Raw genomic sequence first — 19393 nt, 5'->3', positions numbered from 1 at the left:
AACCTGTTACATTGTCTTTTAGGTTGTAAGATTGCTTGGCCAGGGACTGTCATTGACTTCATGTTTGTACAATGCCTACCACAATGAGTATGTCTACATTGCAGCCTGAGTAGCCACCCATGCCATAATGTCCACCCTGGCAGGGTTACAACGAATATGCTTTCTAAGCAATGTCTATATCAATTTAGGGTTTGTTTGTTTTTTTACAATATCAAATGTCTCCAGTATTAGAAATAAAATAAAAGGAAAAAAGCTAAACAAGACAAAACCCACACCAAGCATGTTCCCAGCATGCCTTTCACCTTGTTACCTAGCAACTCTAATGCACTGTATATTATAGCCATAATTTAAGATCAATAAATAAACTAAGAAGCTAGCTGATATAGTTATGTGTGAGCTTGGATCTATTCCAAAACCACTTCTCATAGTTTACCTGGGTATTAAGAATGCAGAAAACTTGAAATTGATGATAGAAAAGTCTTTTTCTATTCTCCCCAGATGCTTTGAATTTAAGTGTCAAAAGCTGAAAATGTGACTTTGATAGTCTGAGACTGATTCCATGCATCCTTTTCTATTTGCAACTGCAATATTAGTCATTAAGGCAACCATTTGTATATGTCCAGCAGCAAATGTTCCCATAACAGCAGAGTCCTCTAAGGTCCAATATTAAATTATTATGCAGTTCTTTAACACATATACCCCACCCCTTTGAAAATTAAAATACAAGATCACATTCGAACTCTAGGTACTGCACAAGTAGGCCTTCTGGTCAATGATATTCTATTATTCAGGGGACTGGACCTGAGGACCTCTCGAGGTCCCTTCCAGTTCTATGATTACATTTCCCCAAACTGAATGGGTCCAAATTTCCTCCTTATTTAACGCATCATTCAGTTTCATAAAGCATTAAGGTACAGCAGGGCATGTCACAGCAATTATTGCCCTTCTCCCAACCAGCTAGACAGCCTGGTACAAAGCTCACTGAAGTTAATAGGACAACAACCACTGGCTTAAAGGGCCTTTGGATCTGGTGTCTTAGAACATTGTTAGTGTGGCAGAGATGCCATCCCAGCACACACCCCTCAGGGCAAGGCACAGCACTGCAGTAGCTCTGCCTCAGGTTGTCCAGACTCTTCCCTCAGTTTCCCCAGAAACCTCAGCACACTTAATTTGCAGATATAGCTTAGTCCTCCAGCCAAGGCACTGAGAAAGTCCAAACCCCATCCAGAGCTGCAGAGCCCCCATGTCAAAGTCCAACATAAATACAAACCAGAGGAACCTTCCACCCCATTACACTCAGCTTTCATGCCCCCTACCTTTCAGGTGGACACCAGCTGCAGCAGCTTCCCTTAACACCCACCCACAGGTACCTGGTAACAAATCACATCGATAATCTATCAGGCCTACACTCCCACAGGGAGGCTATGACAGCCCACAAACTTCACTCAGCTCCAGGCTTCTCACACATGCTCACTCCCCTTCCTAGCCAGCCTCTAACTGCTCCTTCCAGGCCTGACACCTAGCACAAGTTCAGCAGGGTGGAGCTCACTGGGTGACTGCAGCTCCTCAGCTCCTTCCTGGCCAGTTTGGGTTCATACACCCCATCACAGCAAGGCATGGACAGTTTTCTGTTGTGCTCTATTCCTTATTGGGATTGTGGGCCAGATTAGTTAGTCTGCTAAATTCATTTTGTACTATGTAAACCTCACAAAGTGAACCTAAACTGGCCAATGATTCCCCCTGGGAACTCCCTTGTTCAGGGGGAATCTTCCAGCAAAAAGCTAGCAGACCAGCATAGCTTCCTCCAGTGTCAGTTGTGGGGTAATCCAAAGAAGAGGGTGTGGTGGTGTCAGAGTGGGGATGGCAGGGGATGTGATGGATCTGAGCTCCACTACACCTACTCCCCCCTGTGTAGCCTCCATGCTCCCCAAAGTGGAAGCTAAACCCTTGTTGCTCTAATTACTAACAGGGCTGGGGATCAGGGAGCCTCATCTGGCCCCCTGCACCGGCCACTGGCCAATACAGCCATTATTTTCTGTCTCTTCATTATTTTTAAGTAAAAAATAAAATATAATTATATCAGTGCATGACATTTTTAACAACATAAACCATTATATTAGTGTAACCATTAGTTGTATGTGGTGCAGTTGTAGCTGTGTCACTCCCAGGATATTAGAGAGACAAGGTTTGGGAGGTAATATCTTTTACTGGACCAACTTCTGCTTGTGAAAAAGACAAGCTTTCAAGCCACACAGAACTCTTCTTCAGGTCTGGGAACCATTAGTGACAGTTACACAAATTAACAAATAAATACTTACCCTGTTCTTTCTCCATTAAATGTTCCAGACCTATGATTTTAATAATATTTAGTACTGATTTTATTGAACAATGGTTGTTTTAAAATGTAGCTAATTTAATTCATTTGCAAATGAGTTCTCACAGATCATTCTTCAATATTCTTCAGTGTGTGTTTGTTGGTCCAATTCAGTGTTCCTCCCTGGGTGGAATGGTCATAAAAGGCTATTGGAGTGTGCGGGATTGTAAGGGAGTGAAATATTATTGCAATCTAATGCAAAGAAAATCTCGCTCCCCCACTGTCTGCATCCCCTCACCTGTTAAGGACAAGTATTCTCTGTCAATCTCTCAAAACACACACTGTTACGATGCTGGTTCTGGCAGGACCCAACTGAGAGTGCCAATTCAGGACAAATTGCTTAAAACAGGGCAGTTACAGCCCAAGGCTCGGGTTTTTCCACCTCGAAGGCAAACCAAACCAGCCAGACAAAGAGGACTTTGGTCTAGCCCCGCTGGCTAACCACAAGTCACTCAAGCAATTCTCTTAGACTCTCCAGTTTCCCAGTATCACCACCAGTGCCACTCATTATGGGGACAAAGTGTTATGAAAACCAATACCCCAGTAAAAGAAAAAAGGTTCTCTCGATCCCAAAGAACCAAGCCCCAGACCCAGGTCAATATACAGATTAGATCTTACCCACAAATCACGCTGTTGCCAATCTTTTAGAATCTAAAAGCTAAAGGTTTATTCATAAAAGGAAAAAGATAGAGATGAGAGCTAGAATTGGTTAAATTGAATCAATTACATACAGTAATGGCAAAGTTCTTGGTTCAGGCTTGTAACAGTGATAGAATAAACTGCAAGTTCAAAATCAAGTCTCTGGAATACATCCACAGCTGGAATGGTTCATTCAGTCCTTTGTTCAGAGCTTCAGTTTGTAGCAAAGTCCCTCCAGAGGTATGAAGCAGGATTGAAGACAAGATGGAGATGAGACATCAGCCTTTTATATTCTTTTCCACGTGTAAGAACACCTCTTTGTCCTTACTGTGGAAAATCACAGCAAAATGGAGTCTGGAGTCACATGGACAAGTTCCTGCATACTTTGCTGAGTTACAAGGCGTATCTGCCTTTTCTCAATGGGTCAATTGTTTAACTGATGGTCCTTAATGGGCCATCAAGCAGGCTAGGCAGAGCTAACACCAACTTATCTGGGATGTTTCCCAGAAGCATAGCATAAGTTTGAAATACAGACAGTATAGAGCCAATATTCATAACGTCAACTACAAAATTGATACACACATATAGACAACATAATCATAACCAGCAAACCATGACCTTGTCTTAGACACCTCATTTGACCCCCTTTATACAAGATTTGGTGCCACTACAGGACCTTGGTTGCAACCATGTTCTATATGGTCCCAGTTCAAGTCAATAACTTGACACATACATATGACATAGACTTATCATCATTGATACATTTTTTACTCTTACTTCTTTAGTAAATGAAAGGAGGTTGTGGGAATGTTTGGCTTCTGATAAGGGGTTTCCAACCTGAAAAGTTTGAGAAATTCTGCTTTGATTCCATCCCTTGTGATTTTTAATGAGCAGTGGGAGGTGATCATGGTCTGCTTATCCTCTGAAAGATATTAGCTCTCCTATGCAGACATGCTTCATCTTGTCTATGGCAGGGCAGCCATGTTTATTCATTTTACACTTGCCGATAGGTAACACATTTTTATTCACACACCTTTTAGAATTCTTATCAGCCTCTGTAACAAAGCGGCCTTTGGCAGGACACTACTGAGAGTATTAATTCAGGACAAATTGCTTAGAGCAGGCAGGGCCGGCTCCAGGTTTTTTGCCGCCCCAAAAAAACAAAACCCCAGAGTGCCCCCCCTTGAAAAGTGCCGCCCCAAGCACATGCTTGGAACGCTGGTGCCTAGAGCCGGCCCTGAGAACAGAGCAGTTACAGCCCAAGGCCGGGGGCCCTTCACTACTAAGGCACACCAAATCAGCCAGAGAGGACTTCGGTTTTACCCCACTAGCTTACCAGAAGTCATACAAGCAATTCCCTCAGACACTCCAGTTTCCCAGTATCACCACCAGCACCACTCCTTATGGGGAGGAATGGTTATGAAAACCTATACCCCAGTAGAAGAAAAAAGGTTCTCCTGATCCCAAAGACCAAGCCCCAGACCCAGATCAATAAACAAATTAGATCTTACCCACAAATCACGCTGTTGCCAATCCTTTAGAATCTAAAATGTAAAGGTTTATTCATCAAAAGAAAGAAATTGATGAGAGTTAAAATTGGTTAAATGGAATCAAATACATACAACAATTGCAAAATTCTTAGTTCAGGCTTGTTTCAGGCTTGATGGGATTACTGCTAATTTAAATCAATCAAGTCTCTGGAGTACAAACATCCCATCTTGGATGGGTTGTTCAGGGCTTCAGTTTTAAGCACAGTTCCTCCAGAGGACAGAAGCAGGATTGAAGACCAAATGGAGGGGTTTCTAGGGCCTTTTGTACTATGTAAACCCCTTTGTTCTTACTGTGGAAAATTAAAGCAGCAAGATAGAGTTTGGAGTCACATGGGCAAGTCACATGTCCATGCATGACTCAGTTTGCAGGCAGCAGCCATTGCTCACATGCTACCTTGAACATTCCCAGGAAGGCTCCTCAGATGTGGATTGGAGTCTCCCAAGGTCCATTGTCAGTTAAGTAAAAAGAAGAACAGGAGTACTTGTGGCACCTTAGAGACTAACAAATTTATTAGAGCATAAGCTTTCGTGGACTACAGCCCACTTCTTCGGATGCACTTACTCAGAATAGTCCTTTCTCAAGAAGTTGACCAAATGCTTCACTGATTCTACTTAGAATCAAACACGTTGAGCTACATGTACATAGCCAATATTCATAACTTCAAATACAAAAATGATACACATCGACAGACAGCATAATTATAACCAGCAAATTGCAACCTTTTCATAGACAGCTCACTTGACCCCCTTTGTACAAGATTTGGCGCAACTATAGGACTTTGGTTGCAACAGTGATCTATACAGTCACAGTTCATGTCAATGACATCACAGCCTCATTTTAAAAAAAAAATCTCTTCTGCCTGTGGAATAAGCAAATCAGCAAGAACTCACCCACACCATTCTTATTATGTGGTGAAAGTTTCCCATACCAGTAAGCGCCACTATTGCTCTTTGTACTTGTCCAATACTATATTAATTCCCTAGTGTATACCAGCCAGACCAAGGCCACTGAAACGGCATTTGCCTGTATTATGTTATATCTGACCTAATGTTGTGGTAAGAATCTGGGAAGGTTGCTCGGTCTAAACCGCTGCTGCCTCTAGACAGTCCAGCTGTGGATTTTGCAGCCTGCAAGTGTAGTTCCCTGTAATTTCCATTGCACTGATGTATGTTAAACTGTGCTTGGTGCATTGCCTTGCTGTGCATTTGCACTGTCCTCTCACTTGAGACCTAGTGCTGGCACAGAGCAGCTTGCCCAACTCCGACTGAGACACATGCATGCACTTCACATTGGTGTTGTCAATATCAGCGTTCATATCATATCAGTGTGAACAGAATATCATCTGGGGCTGGGGTGGGCAGGCCCACTAACTGCTGTGGCATGATGTTACCTTGCTGACTATGAGTTCTATCCCTGAGTAGGCTTGGCAGGATTCAATTTAAATTGATAGATGTTGGTAAAGGTCAATTTCATCTGCACACTGAAATATATGAAAAAAAGTATCCATCGGTAACAGTTGGTGCCAGTGCAGCCTCCATCCTGCACCCTGTGCCTGCAGGGATTGGGTGTCACTGGCCCTGTAGCAGCACAGGGAGCCTTCTACAATGCTGCTGGCACGGATCCGCTCTCTCCCTCACCAGCTGGGAGTGAGGAAGCTGTCCCTGGACAGGGGGTGGCCTCCTGCACAGCCAGGGGCTCATCCTCCTCACGGCCCTGACCTCTCTGATCTGCCCTGCCAGGACCGCAGCCTCCCCCACAACTTGTGCTTGGGGGTGTCTTGGGCTCCTTGGCCATGCAGGAAGCCCCCTAGAGACCCTCTGTCAGTACTGCCCTAACCTAACTCCCCCTTAATTTCCTGCAGCTGTAAAAATTAAAACCACATAAAATAAAATAAAATAAAAAACCTTAGAAACAAAAATCAATATTAACTTTCAAAAGCAGAAAAAAAAAATCACATTCTTCCAAGTCTGCCCATGACACTGAGCTCTTTCGCAACAGTAGGTGTAAACCTGATGCTTATGAAGTTCTTCTGCTTAAAGAAATGGTTTTGCCAGGGTGAGCTGATTGTGATGAGTCAGAAGGAAAACTTACATCCTTGATATGCTCGAGGAGTTCATTTACGCAGCTTGGTGGTGCCAGCAAGAAATATATTAAATCTGAATGAAAGCTTTAATTTGGTCCCTTTGTAGGCACTAAACTCTAGAACACGCCCGTTTAATTAGATTATTGCTATTTGTACTCACCACCCATCGCTGAATTGTAACCTATGCCCCTTTATTTTGCGGTTTCAATCTCCCACTGTTTGCTGTCGCCTTCAGGGTTCAAGTGGTGATTGTCAGAGCCAAGTGCTCATGGGAAAAGCTGAAAGCCATTTTGGGAGGCTTTGCTGAAATACATGCAAAGCCTGAATCTCAGTATTACCCACCCTCTCTGATCATCTGAGTCTCTACCCCAGCCCTCCATCTTCATAGTGGTGTCCTTGCAACAGAGAATACACAGCAAGCCATTCTGGGAAGGGATATTATTGATTCAGGCTTGGATATTCCATCATCCTCAGGCTCCAGGTTGTGGCAGCTGGCAGCATATGGGAAAAGCCCACCACAGGACACGTTGAAAAACTTTTTTGCCTAGCAAAGCCACAGAGGGCTTATCTTAAATCATTTGAGAGGACAAAATACACAGAGGCCTCTGTAGCTTCCTCAAGGCCTCACAGGGCTAACTTTAAATCTCCAAGGCTTTGTTTCAGTACTTTCCCTACTTGGCACAGGTTAGTAGACTGTTAGGAGATGGAAAGCGCTGACTGCAGCTTGAGATGGGGTGGGCCAAGTAGTTGAGCTCCTTTAGAAAGAGAGCAAGAGGAGATAGAGCCAAATTGGAGGGTAGGGAGGGCATGTGGTCAAGGTTTTCAAGGTCTGCTCCCTGCTGTGCTTCATAAAAGGAGAATAGCACTGAAAAGAATGACAGCGAAGAACATTTCTGCCACATCTAATTTCTATACTGCTAATGGTTCTATATAACATCAACAGTGAGATGGACATTGAATGACTTTTAAGTGCACCTATTGTAAGTGGAGTTCTGTGACGTTATTTCTGAGCCATATATTGTCATAGGTGCTGGAACTAGGCCTGGTGGGGGTGCAGTAGCACCCCCTGGTTTGAAATGGTTTCCATCCTATACAGAGGTTACAGTTTTGTTCAATGGCTTTTAACAAACCCCTCTCTGCCCCCCAGTAAAAATTGTTCCAGCACCTATGATACTGCCCTGGATCTAGCTTGCAAACACAGAGATCTCAATGGAAGTTTTGTTAGCTCAAGGTCAGCATATTAAGAGTGTGTTATAAACAACTGGATAGATCATCGTACTCTCCTCTCCTTAGGTTGTTATTGCAATCATTTATAGGGCATCCATCTCCATAGCACCTTAGTGTACTTTACATGCTTAACACAACCCAGATAAAATGAACAGATAAATTACACATCATTGAGACTTTCAAGAGACAGAGAAAAACAGAGGGATTTCAAAGTGTACAGTTGGTGGGTAAAAGGATGAGTCTTGCATCATGTTCTAAACATGGCCAGGTTTGGGTTCAGGCTATTTTTTGGCAGAAGCAAATTTTAGACATAAAGGCCTGCCAGAGAGAATGCTGTGCCTCTAGATCCTTAGACAATTACCTGAAGAGTTCTTGATGAGCGTAGGTGGGGCTACAGGTCACAGAGGGAGAGGCTTTCAGAGGTATGTCTGCAATTAAACACGTATGGCTGGCCCATGCCAGCTGACTCTGCTTTGCCGGGCTGAGGCTGGAGCCCAGGCACTGGAACTGTCCCCACTTGCTGGGTCCCAGAGCTTGGGCTGCCGCCTGAGCCCGATTGTCTGCACCGCAGCGTTACAGCCCCGCAGCCCATGCTCTGTGAGGTCAAGTCAGCTGACGCAGGTTAGCTGTGGTGTTTAATTGCAGTGTAGACATACCCTTAGGTGTCTGGCCCCGAAAGTTCTGTGTTGCTCAGAATCCCTAGATGTTTTCCTGCACAGTGTTTTAGGAGTGTAGGGCCATGATTCTTCAGCTGATCCCACGGAGGTGCCAGGGACTCTCCCCGTTCTTGCAGCAGGCACGGGGGCTGGCATTGGCATTCATATTCAGGAACCACAAGGAAGCTGTTGGGCAGGTGCCTCTTGCCTACTCTTGTGTCTTGTCTTAAACTACATTAATTCTTCAGAGCTGCGACTGTTTCATACTATGGGCTGGTCTACATTACAGCTGTAAGTCAACCTAAGTTATGCTACTTCAGTTACATAACTTACGTAACTGAAGTCTATGTAACATAGGTTGACTTACAGTGGTGTCTACACCGCTCTGTGTCGATGGGAGACGCTTTCCCCTCTGACTTCCCTTACGCTTCTCGGAGAGCTGGAGTACAGAAGTTGACAGGAGAGCACTCTGCCATCGACTTAGTGGGTCTTCACCAGACCTGCTAAATAGACACCTCCGCATCTATCGCAGCAGCGCCGATTTAGCCTTAAGTATAGACATGCCCTATATGTTTGTACAGCACTTAGCACAGTGGGGCCCAGTGCTGACTGGCACCTCTGAGCACTGTTGAAATATGAATAATAATAATGAACAATAAGTTGAAACCTTGATGCTCCAGTAATGTAAAGGAAGTACTAGCATGCACAATGTACAATAAATACATGTGGACTAGAATTACGCACTTACACCTGGCTTTGTGTAATTTTGGAGAAAAACAAATAAAGCAGATCAATTTTCTTCAGAAATATCTGGGTCTGTTAATGTTTTACATTACTTTATATATGAAATCCAGATCTGCCAAGTGTCTGTGTTCAAAAATCTCTTCTGCAGGTGATGAAACAGCATAATTGATTATGAAGATTTTTTTTTCTGAGGGGATTTTTTTATTCAAAATATTCCTCATACTTTGCCTTTTCCAAAATTTAAAAGAGACAATCAGAGAATCAGAGACAATAAAAACACCTGTGCTTGTCAGGTTTTACTACAGACATACTACTTCATGCTACTCAATAGGAAAAATCAGATTTTTAAAAAAGCAACACATTCTTTGAAATAGGCTGTGTTGGGGCTGCACGGAAGGAAGGAATTAGCCTATCACATTGAGGTGCCTGCGTAGGATTGTGTGTGTGTGGGCATGGTGGGAAGGGAAACCAGAACGTGATCTTGTGGGGAACTGGTCCTCATGCAGTTCTGCACAGTGCTGGTGTTTGCCAGGGTCAGAAATTATGGGGTGGGAATTCATGTATCCCATTGTAAGAGTAAAATAATACATGCAGTGGAGCGTTTAGCATGTGCGAATCTCTATGTGGGGAGGAGGAAGGATTAGTGATAATGTTTTCAGCCCTCCATGTCTTGCTGCAAGAAAGCTTCAAAGATGATGCACCTTGTCTATACAATGTATATGTATGTATAGAATACATAAACCCAAACAAGAGTAGCAATGGACCTGAACTAGAACAGTTTGGATCAGAACTATCTTCCTTCTCCTCAGACTTCCCTACTCAGGTCTTTCTCTATATGGGCAGAACCAGCAAACTGTATTCAAACACCCTCAACTTTGGGGAAATTCAGATCCAATTTCTGGTCCAAACTTTGTGAGTCAGGTCCATCTCTAAACAAGAATAACTTCTCCACAGGAATGAATGCAATTCAAATATGCAGGTAATTGTGATGTGGTTGTTTGAGAATCTCCTGTAATTACAGTTGACTAGAATGTGTAGCTGCAGCAGCTGGACACCCAATCCACCACTTTTATCAGTCTTGCACCTTTGTGCATGAGAGATGCTTTGCAGCAATACCAGTCCATTGTCCATTTGCCTTCACAAGCAAATCTCTCAACTGGCAGGGAACGGTCAATCTGTCAGAGATAGTCATTCTGGTGGTATCGCTCAGTCCCTCATTGACAGTTACTGAGGTATGCCAAGTGAAAAAACAATGTTAGATTTTAAAGTAATTCAATACTCCTTGAAAGGTATTTAACAACATGAATTTGATTTCAGGTCCATTTTAGTTCATTTCACTCCAGGCTGATTTCTTGTATGTCATGGGGTGAATCCATTGTTTCCAAGTGTCTCTATTTGTTTTAGTCTTGTTTTTGCTGTCAATGTGAGACAACTGAGAGAGAAGCTTATATTGGAAAAAATATGCCAGAGTGAGCCTAATTTTCTAGACAGTTGAAAAAAATCTTTCCCCACAAATCTTGCAGCTTTAATAATAGTGTGTTATGCCCCAATATATTTTGAACTGCACAGAGCACTGGTGTTTATTGTGCATGTTTTTCATTTTGCTCCTTATTTATCTACCAGAAAACATTTATTGAAAAGCCCTCAACATTTTTTCCTGGTCTTCACAACTTTACTGTGATACCTGACTGGGATCCCAGAAGGTTCAGTTAGATAAACATCAAACAGGTAGAGAGTCCCTGCTTCCAATCCCTTGATGGTCTGTGTGGTAACTGCTCGTCGTAGATTTATATCATAGAAATATTTGCACAGCACTTTCTCAGAGTTGTGTCTGGATTTGGGCCCTGAGCACCTGTCTGCGCTCCTCACCTCCATCCAAACTTGATCCTCTTTGATCCTTTTCTTGTACACACAGTACTTGCTCTGCTCTTGTGTTCCTAGCCAGGCAATGGTGACTGAATTGCAGGTCCTCAGTTTACTGAAGGACTTGATTTTTAAGCTTTCTGGAAGAAGTGGGAAGAAAGGCTTGTGGAAGTGAGAGGATACTTGAACTTTCACAGAAGAATTAGTATGGTCCATGGACCTTAGCTGCACCAAATACGTGTCCAGCAGCTTTCCCTTCAGTGAGAAATGTCTGAAGCCTGCAATGTTTTCTGAGGCCAGTACTTTACCATTCCTTGTTATCTGAACCCCTACTTGGCCACTACAAGATTGAAAGATGAATTGGATCTTCTTGTGTCTAGCCTGGTACTGCAAGCTGTAGAATTTCTGCTTTTTCCCATCCAGGGTTAGATGAATTACCTTCCCATCCTTCAGCTCAATAACTTTAGGCTCAGGTTCCTCAAGAGTTCTTGCAAATGTTCCAGTGTAGGCAGCACTTGCATTAGTGAGGAGGTTGACTACAAAAATATCAAAGTAATATTGAGTGCTGGGTCTAAGGTTGGGCACTGTATAAGTATTCTTGGTGCCCATGCATATCTGCCTTACTTCCCCATTACTAACCCTGTTGATGATACTTAATTCACTATTGGACAGTATCATTACCTGTTGATGGTCTAGAAGATATGGAAAGAGAGAAAGAGCTAGTGCTGGTGGCGATTTCATACCTGAAGATCTGATAGCTGTCTCAGCTGCACATAAACTCTTGTAGTTGTGTTTTTCATTGACGAGCAGACAATACTGGATGTTTTCTTTGTGCTTTAAGACCGATGGGCTGTGTTTCCAAGCTAGAGTCACAGTTGCATGGCCAATACCGATAACATCTATGCGTGGATCTAATGGAAGTTCTGGATACAGATGCCCAGATGTTGTGTCAGTTGTTAAGTATACAGTAATGTGTGTGTCTCGTTCAATTGATAGGAACTCCAGCATATAGAAAGCAGAATAGGAAGACATACCCATATAAGTCTCCACAGAATTTCCTTTATAGTTAAATATCATGGACACCAACTTTGGAATCTTCTGAGATTTTGTGGCTTCAAGAGTGTCATAATCACCTGCACGTGAAAAACAGACTCATCAAAAGCAGACCCAATTGTTTTTCTTTTCATGCCCAACAACAATTCATCACTTAACTTCTCAGTTTTATTATTCATATGCCAGAGAAATTCCTCTTGCTACTAGTATTTTATGCTTTAGTGGCTATTCTTTTAATATTGCAAGAGAGAAATAATTTTTTCAAACAGACTAAAATTAAACTCCCAGTTGCAAATATATTGACCTATATAGTACTGGATGTCATTGCAACATTTCACTTTCTGTCAGTGTTTCTTCCTGTACTTTACTTAGGACACTGACATTTTGTGTAGAACGAGTTTCCTTTACTCTGATTTTGTGCCTTTACCTGCCTTGTATGAACAAAAAAAGCCAGAGGCTTTGAAGGAATGCCCACTGAGCTAACTAGTCAAATGAATCTCCCTGCTAATTAACATCTTGATTCTGGCAGTGTCTAGCTTTTTTAATAATTAAAAAAATGTTATTTTTTTAAACCTATGAAATGATTCTGGAAATTATAAAGGAGAATTAAGTTTTCTTTTAACTTGAGGGAAACATAGCTCCGGATTATTCTATGCCTATTGCCTTGTACATTGTATTCCCAGGGAACTAGAAATGACCCAAATTCTTCCCTCTGCTGCACGTTGTTACAAAGAGCAGAAAAGAGGAAATACCAGCCCAAGAGGTCTGAAACACAAAGAAGGGTGTGAGGCGGCTCTGTCAAGAGCACTTCCCTCCCTCCTTGCTGATCTTATGGAACACTCTCCATATGAACATTGTGTAGTTAGGGTCCTTGGGTTTTGGGGTGGGTTCTAGTTGTTAATAGTGGAACTGGGGAGTAGCCACACTATTTTCCATGCTCCCCTGGCAGCCTGGCAGATATCCAGGTGAGATTCCAGATTAACAAAGCTCATTGCATTGTTAACTCCCCCACCTCAGCTTCTCTTACACTTCCGAAAGAATACGAGCACATGGCTATGGTGGAGGGAACAAGTGCCAGCATCCTCATCTGTGGCCATAAACTTGTCCTTTCCTTACACTACCCTGAGAAGAGAATTCGTCAGAAACTGAATTTTATCTTGCAGGACTCTATTGAAGTCAATGGCAAAAATACCACTTATTCCAATAGGGCCAGGATTTCACCTGTGGAGATTTGGGTCCTATTTTTCCAAACCCACAGGTAAGTCCACAGGAAGGGAGATTTGGACCTATAACTTCAAGTTTACCCAGGCCATTTTTGTTGGTAGTGAGATTTCCTAGATTGGTGACACTTCTTATGAATGGGCTACTTTCCCTCCTGCAGTGATCAGACAGATTTAAGGTTCCTTCCATTTAGCTCTTACCACGTGCTGCTTTTCCAAGGAAGTTTGTTGATGCCTTATGTACCAGTATACTCCATTCAATGGGAACATCACAGGGTGTCACGGTTACTGTGAAAGGAGCTGGGGCTCTGTCTTCCTCCAGAATGAAACAGTACCTGAAAATGTGGATTAAAAATGAACTGGAGGCATTAAGAAACACAGTCATACTGCAGAATCCCAGCAGGTAAAGTAATTAGCCATTCATACTGAAGATCTAAAAACTACATTCCACTGTAGGTAATAACGACAATTCTACTATTAGGTACATTAAAGCAATAGCCTAGAGACTGATCTACATTTTCTTATGTTAAAAGAATACATACTGTGTTTCTTTCTAAACCACAAAGGTTTTCTTCAATATTGTCTATTTATTACCGGGTAGATGTATTTCACAATACTGACTTTTTAGACTCTATGGGACAAGTAAATACTATGGTATAATGGAATTGGGAAAGTGACTTCTATTAGAGCTCCATTCCCAAGCTAACACTAGGGAAACAAGCATGTGTTTGACCAAAATGGGATACCCAGGTTTCTTGCTTGGAGCAACCAACAATGGGTTCTGTAAGAATAATATAGTATGTGAGCATCACTCCGTCTTCCAAAGGTCTGAGTCTAAGAGGATCTATTTCATACGTAGTTCTACTTGTTCTTGATTGGCAGTGTGAGGATGCTACTCCTCAGCTCTCCATCCCAACATGTCACTAGTCTCTCTAGTTGCAATGAGTCTACTCTGCTCATCTGGAGGCGTATACATAGCTTGAAGACATTCATGAAAGCTACTTGATACAAAATTTATATGGGCAGTGAATGCCCTCCATGCATATGGGAAGTAGCTCCCATTCAATGCCCCAAAAGTGATGATTATACAGAGATTCAATTTCTTAACTCTACCTTTGCCTACTGGTGGAAATGCACTTGGGTAGCACCACAAATGTACTTGCCACTCTGCTAGCATACTGAACCCTCCCTGGAATCCTTAATCTAACCTAACAAGAGTTCAGTTTAACATATTTACTTTGAAAATTTGGCCCACTGTGTATCACTGGTACAAAGTGACATCGGTTCCTGACTGATTCCAGTAAAGCCTAATCTCCAGCTTTACTCCTTTGCTCTTTGTCTGCTCAGGCTCTCAGTGGACTGAGTATGGCCATAAAGACAGGTGGACTCTATTAGATCACAGTACAATAAAATATTCATAGATTCATAGATTCTAGGACTGGAAGGGACCTCGAGAGGTCATCGAGTCCAGTCCCCTGCCCGCATGGCAGGACCAAATACTGTCTAGACCATCCCTGATAGACATTTATCTAACCTACTCTTAAATATCTCCAGAGATGGAGATTCCACAATTATATAAGTAATTATAGTTTTGTACTCATTGGTGAGATGTTATGGACACATAAGGTCACCTCAGAGAGTTTTTATTTATTTTCGGGGTATTGCTACTGGGCCAGAATTAAAGTTGTTTGGGTTCCCACTGAGTATTTCCATATTTTTTAAATGTTTCATCTTCTTTTAATTTAAACCTGGGCTCTGAATTTTCTGGTTTTATGTTTGATCTTTGGAAAACTATAAGGTTCTTGTGAAGCTTTCAGTCCTTATAATTAAGTGCATACTTCAAGCCTTTATTCTAGCTGAACCAAGTTAAAAAAAATAATCTGGAAATTGATATGTACCTGTTAAACCACATGCTATAAACCCCTCTTTCTCTTAGACTTTCAATTCCTATGTCCCTTTAACAGGGAGAATTCTTAGGTTCATTCTTGTAGTCATAATTTTGTTATATAACTACATGTGCAGTGTCCTGTTTTCTTTCTGCACAGTGCCCATCAGGACTGAGCCATCTGGCTTACCCTCTGCTCTTTGACCATTCTGCAGGAATGTATATCAGATCTATTGACACTAATAATGTTGGTTAGTGTCCAAGGAGTATTTTGGCTGAATCTTGTTAAAGGACATCTCTTCCCAGATATCTATCTGAGGTAGATACAGGGTACCAGACACCTACATACATATATATAAATATATATACACACACACACACACACACACACACACACACACACACACACACAGATTTGACTACATACAAAATTCACAGCATTTTGGGAAGTCCAGGTTAACCTTCAATGGAATTTCAATATTAAAAATTCTTTTGATCTATGCAAGCTTTAGTACTGCCCACCAAATACACAACTAAGCATGCACTACATCTGAAAGCTGATTTTCAGTTTTAAAGTATACACTTATTGTAATGATTTGGGTAGTTAATTTATTGAGGAAAAATATTTGCAACTGACTTTGGCCTGAGGCCCTGGTGCTCCTACAGTTTTGTACGTCAACTGATTAAGGTATCACCTTGATATGCAGCAATAGCTATTCACATTTGGAGCCTAATGTAAACTCAGCAGTAATTGCATCAATTAAGAGCTAAATAGGGAAAAATCTTACAATGAATCTACGTAGCTGAAATCTATCTTAAAAAATCACTCCAGATTCTAGTTAAGTTTTTCAACTAAGAAGGCAAAAAAAGAAAGAGAAGGCTGGAAGGAGATATTGGAAGATACTTTCAAGGGACAGCAATATTGCATTGCTTGGCTCAGGGTACTAAAGGAAGCACTGCCAGAGCATTGCAGGTAGGGAGTGTACAGCAGTTATCTCCTTGATATTAGCAGTAGCAAGTCTGCATGTGCCATAGGGCAGGAAATGAAAAATAACATATGCAAATTTGTATTGAATGATTTGCTCCTACCTTTTAGGTATATCCTTCAACAGGTGGACTGTGGTTTCCTTACCATCTGCAAGAATTAGGGAATGATTACAGTTGAAGAGATCACTCTTGAAGCTGTGTTGGGAACTGGTGGGCACCTTTATAGAATGACACAAACACATGGCCACGAGAAGATGGAAAGGCAGGTAAATCCAGAATCTGAACATCTTCAGCACTACAAGTTGGGGTAATAAAAGTTTATAGCGATTGTTACTATTGGGGAAAACAAAACAAACAAACAACCACAAAAACCTCTCCTTTCATGTACCTCTCATTGTGCTTTGCCAATAATCATTATTGTCACAAATGGTAAAAAAAAATCAGTGCGCTGCAGAATGCTGCTAATCTGCACTTTGCTAAATCATTTATATTCACAGAGAAATGTCTCAGTCTTGTCCCAGCTCTCAGCAAAGATTAAATAGCAGAAGCTGTAGTAAGGTCTCATATTACCAAATATATGTATAATACAGTGTATATATTGCATGAGTATAATATGAAGAAGAGAAGTATCAATAAAACTAAAAACAGCTGACAAATGAATGGACAAAATACATTTGAAGATACCTTATCCTGGCTTATTTATTGCATTAGTTCACTTGGTAATTTTACAGATTCAGTAATTTGCAAGGAGTCTCCCAATCACAAATTAGTGCTAATCTATTGTATTCCTAATGCTGCTGCCACCTATGTTTTTTGTAATTCTATTTTTATTTCATACTGATTGTAAATTCATCAGGATTACAGGTATGTGCACAGAAAACAAATGATCTAAAAGGGAAAAGAGTATATGGAGAAGAAGGTGGTAGACCCCAGGTGAGAGACAATGTGTTGGGACTTAGTAGATTTTAAATTCTTTGTGTCTTTTATTTAGAGGAAGCCTGTATTATAATGCAACGATTGGACAAATAGTTCTGAAATTCCAGCACTTTATATCTTCTTCCTTCCAGCATTCTCTCTCAGTAGGTGTACTTTAGGATGTTTCCAGTCAATCTCTGCAGTCTCTCGGTTTTAAACTAATGGTAGTTTGCACCCATGTCCCTCTGATTCAGACTTTTAAAATGTCATATTTTCCCCTTTGCTGAGACACTTTATTTTCTGCAGGGAATGTAGTCAAGGAGCATGTGAGGCTTAGGCAGTTCCAGCAAGGGCTCTGTGAAAATGCAGATGCTGTTAAAAATGGAACACCACATCTATGTTGTACAGAGCTACACAAATAAAAAGGGTTAAGTAAGTACTGGAACTTTCTGCAGTGTATTATTGTGTTAGATTGCTCATTATCCTCATACTATTCTTCCATCTGCCTCACATTAATCTAAGGAGAGAGAGAGAGCGAGAAGTGATGGACCTGAGAGAAGGGGAGAAGAACAAGTCTCTTCAAAACGGATGTAAAATGCAGGGCAGTGCATTGGTAGGCAGGGGGTGCTCTGTGAGCAGTATCTCTTTTGAAAAAAGACAACCTCTTGCAACTTATAAGCAATAGGAAGGAGTAAAGACATCAGCAAATGTGATTATCAGCCAGTAAAAGAAGAGCGAATAAAAGAAAAATAATCTGTGACATGAGGAATCCATGATTTATAATCTGTACAGTTTTTGTGACTGGCACTTTCCTTTTGTAGCCTGTGTTAAGAAGAACTCAGCAAGTCAAAAAGTCTACAGCTTAGCTGAGCTACTGCTCATTAACAATAATATTTATAAGTGGAGCAGAGTTTTAATATTTCCATCTTGGTCCTGTACATTTAAGTATAGTTCTGAATCTATTTGCAGATTATCATGTGGAAAACTTGTTTTCATTGGTGATTTCCAAAATAACTAGTATGTCTCACAGGCTATGATACTACAGAACATCCTATTTAACATCTTAATATCCTGTTCCATTCCACTTTGAAAATGTGTTGGTAACATTTAAAACACCTGACGAATAAAATATAGAACTATGCTAATAAGTCTAGCAAGAGTTGCGAATATTATTCTTCCTCTTGATTACTTGCGTAAATCCCTTTACAATAAAGCTTTTCCTCTGATGGTAATGTTTCTCTGTCACTTTTGCCATTCTTTTGTTCTAACTATAGCTTATTAGCTCAAAATTTAACCCTGGAAGTATTTTTCTTTACCTTTTAATAAGGCATCCAAATTGCCCAGCACTTCAGAGTTTTTACTCTTGCTGCTGTTTAAATGGTATTTTGCAAACAACATTCACATAGTGTCTGCAGTATTTTTGGTTTTTTTGGGTTGTTTTTTTTGTCTAGGAAAGAAAAACAAACAAGTAAACAAATAAACAAATACCATACATAATCAGCTTATCCTTAATAGAACATCATCCTAAAGGGTGCCTTCTCTTGATTACACAGACAACATACTCTCAGATTCTTGGAGACACCTTTTGCAAAAACAAACAAAACAAAAACTAAAAACAACAACTGTTCTTACCTATTGTGTTTATAGACAGATGCTCCTCAGACCACTCTCTTATTTGCAGAAGCAAAATAAAACAAAACAACATAGACTTTTCAGATCTCTGTAGATAGATGAAAACCAAAACTATGAAACCAGTTTAAGAGGACAGAATTGATTTTTCCATATAGCTCCCACATAGACATTAACTAAAATGCCTGCAGTCTTTCAAAAGGGGAGGGTTTTTGTGTTTTTTGGTAACCTGTGTAATTTTGAAATCTTCAAAGTCTAAATTGTTGTTTCATTTCTCAAATGTCTTCTGTGGAAAAAAGTGCATGCATGTATTCTCCCTCAGACAGTGAGACCTTATTCTTTGCACAAGGTGTCAGCCAGACTGTTAACGCAGCCTAATCCCACCGGTGGCTGGCCAGAGATTGGGTCTTTGACAGAAATGCATGGAGAGGAGGAGGGGGTGAGAGAGAAAGAGAGTGTGAACACATTTAACTCCTTTTATTCCACAGTATTAGCCAGCTATGGGGCATAGCTATCTCTGCATGAAACTTATAGTGTTGTATTAATGGCTCTGTGATTCTTCTAAAC

The 19393-nt window shown here is 41.2% G+C and overlaps 1 protein-coding gene across 2 annotated transcripts; it reads right to left on the bottom strand.

Annotated features, from left to right (window-relative positions):
- Positions 1 to 3088: 3088 nt before the first annotated feature.
- Positions 3089 to 19182, bottom strand: LOC128839987 (protein NDNF-like). Of its 2 annotated transcripts, none has more exons than XM_054033380.1 (4): positions 18830 to 19182; positions 16385 to 16577; positions 13612 to 13745; positions 3089 to 12270 (listed from the first exon to the last, which is right to left on the bottom strand). In XM_054033380.1, exons 1-4 carry the CDS (start codon positions 18900 to 18902, stop codon positions 10919 to 10921), a joined length of 1752 nt encoding a protein of 583 aa, XP_053889355.1. In that variant the 5' UTR covers positions 18903 to 19182; the 3' UTR covers positions 3089 to 10918. The 2 variants fall into 2 exon arrangements, with proteins under 2 accessions (XP_053889355.1, XP_053889354.1); XM_054033379.1 differs by lacking the exon at positions 18830 to 19182 and adding an exon at positions 18514 to 18595.
- Between the last annotated feature and the right edge of the window lie 211 nt (positions 19183 to 19393).

Source organism: Malaclemys terrapin, chromosome 7 (genome assembly GCF_027887155.1).
Source record: "Malaclemys terrapin pileata isolate rMalTer1 chromosome 7, rMalTer1.hap1, whole genome shotgun sequence".
In the NCBI taxonomy this organism is placed as follows: domain Eukaryota; kingdom Metazoa; phylum Chordata; order Testudines; family Emydidae; genus Malaclemys; species Malaclemys terrapin.
Note: the sequence above shows the minus strand (reverse complement) of the source record. Positions and strands in the feature narration are given on the sequence as shown.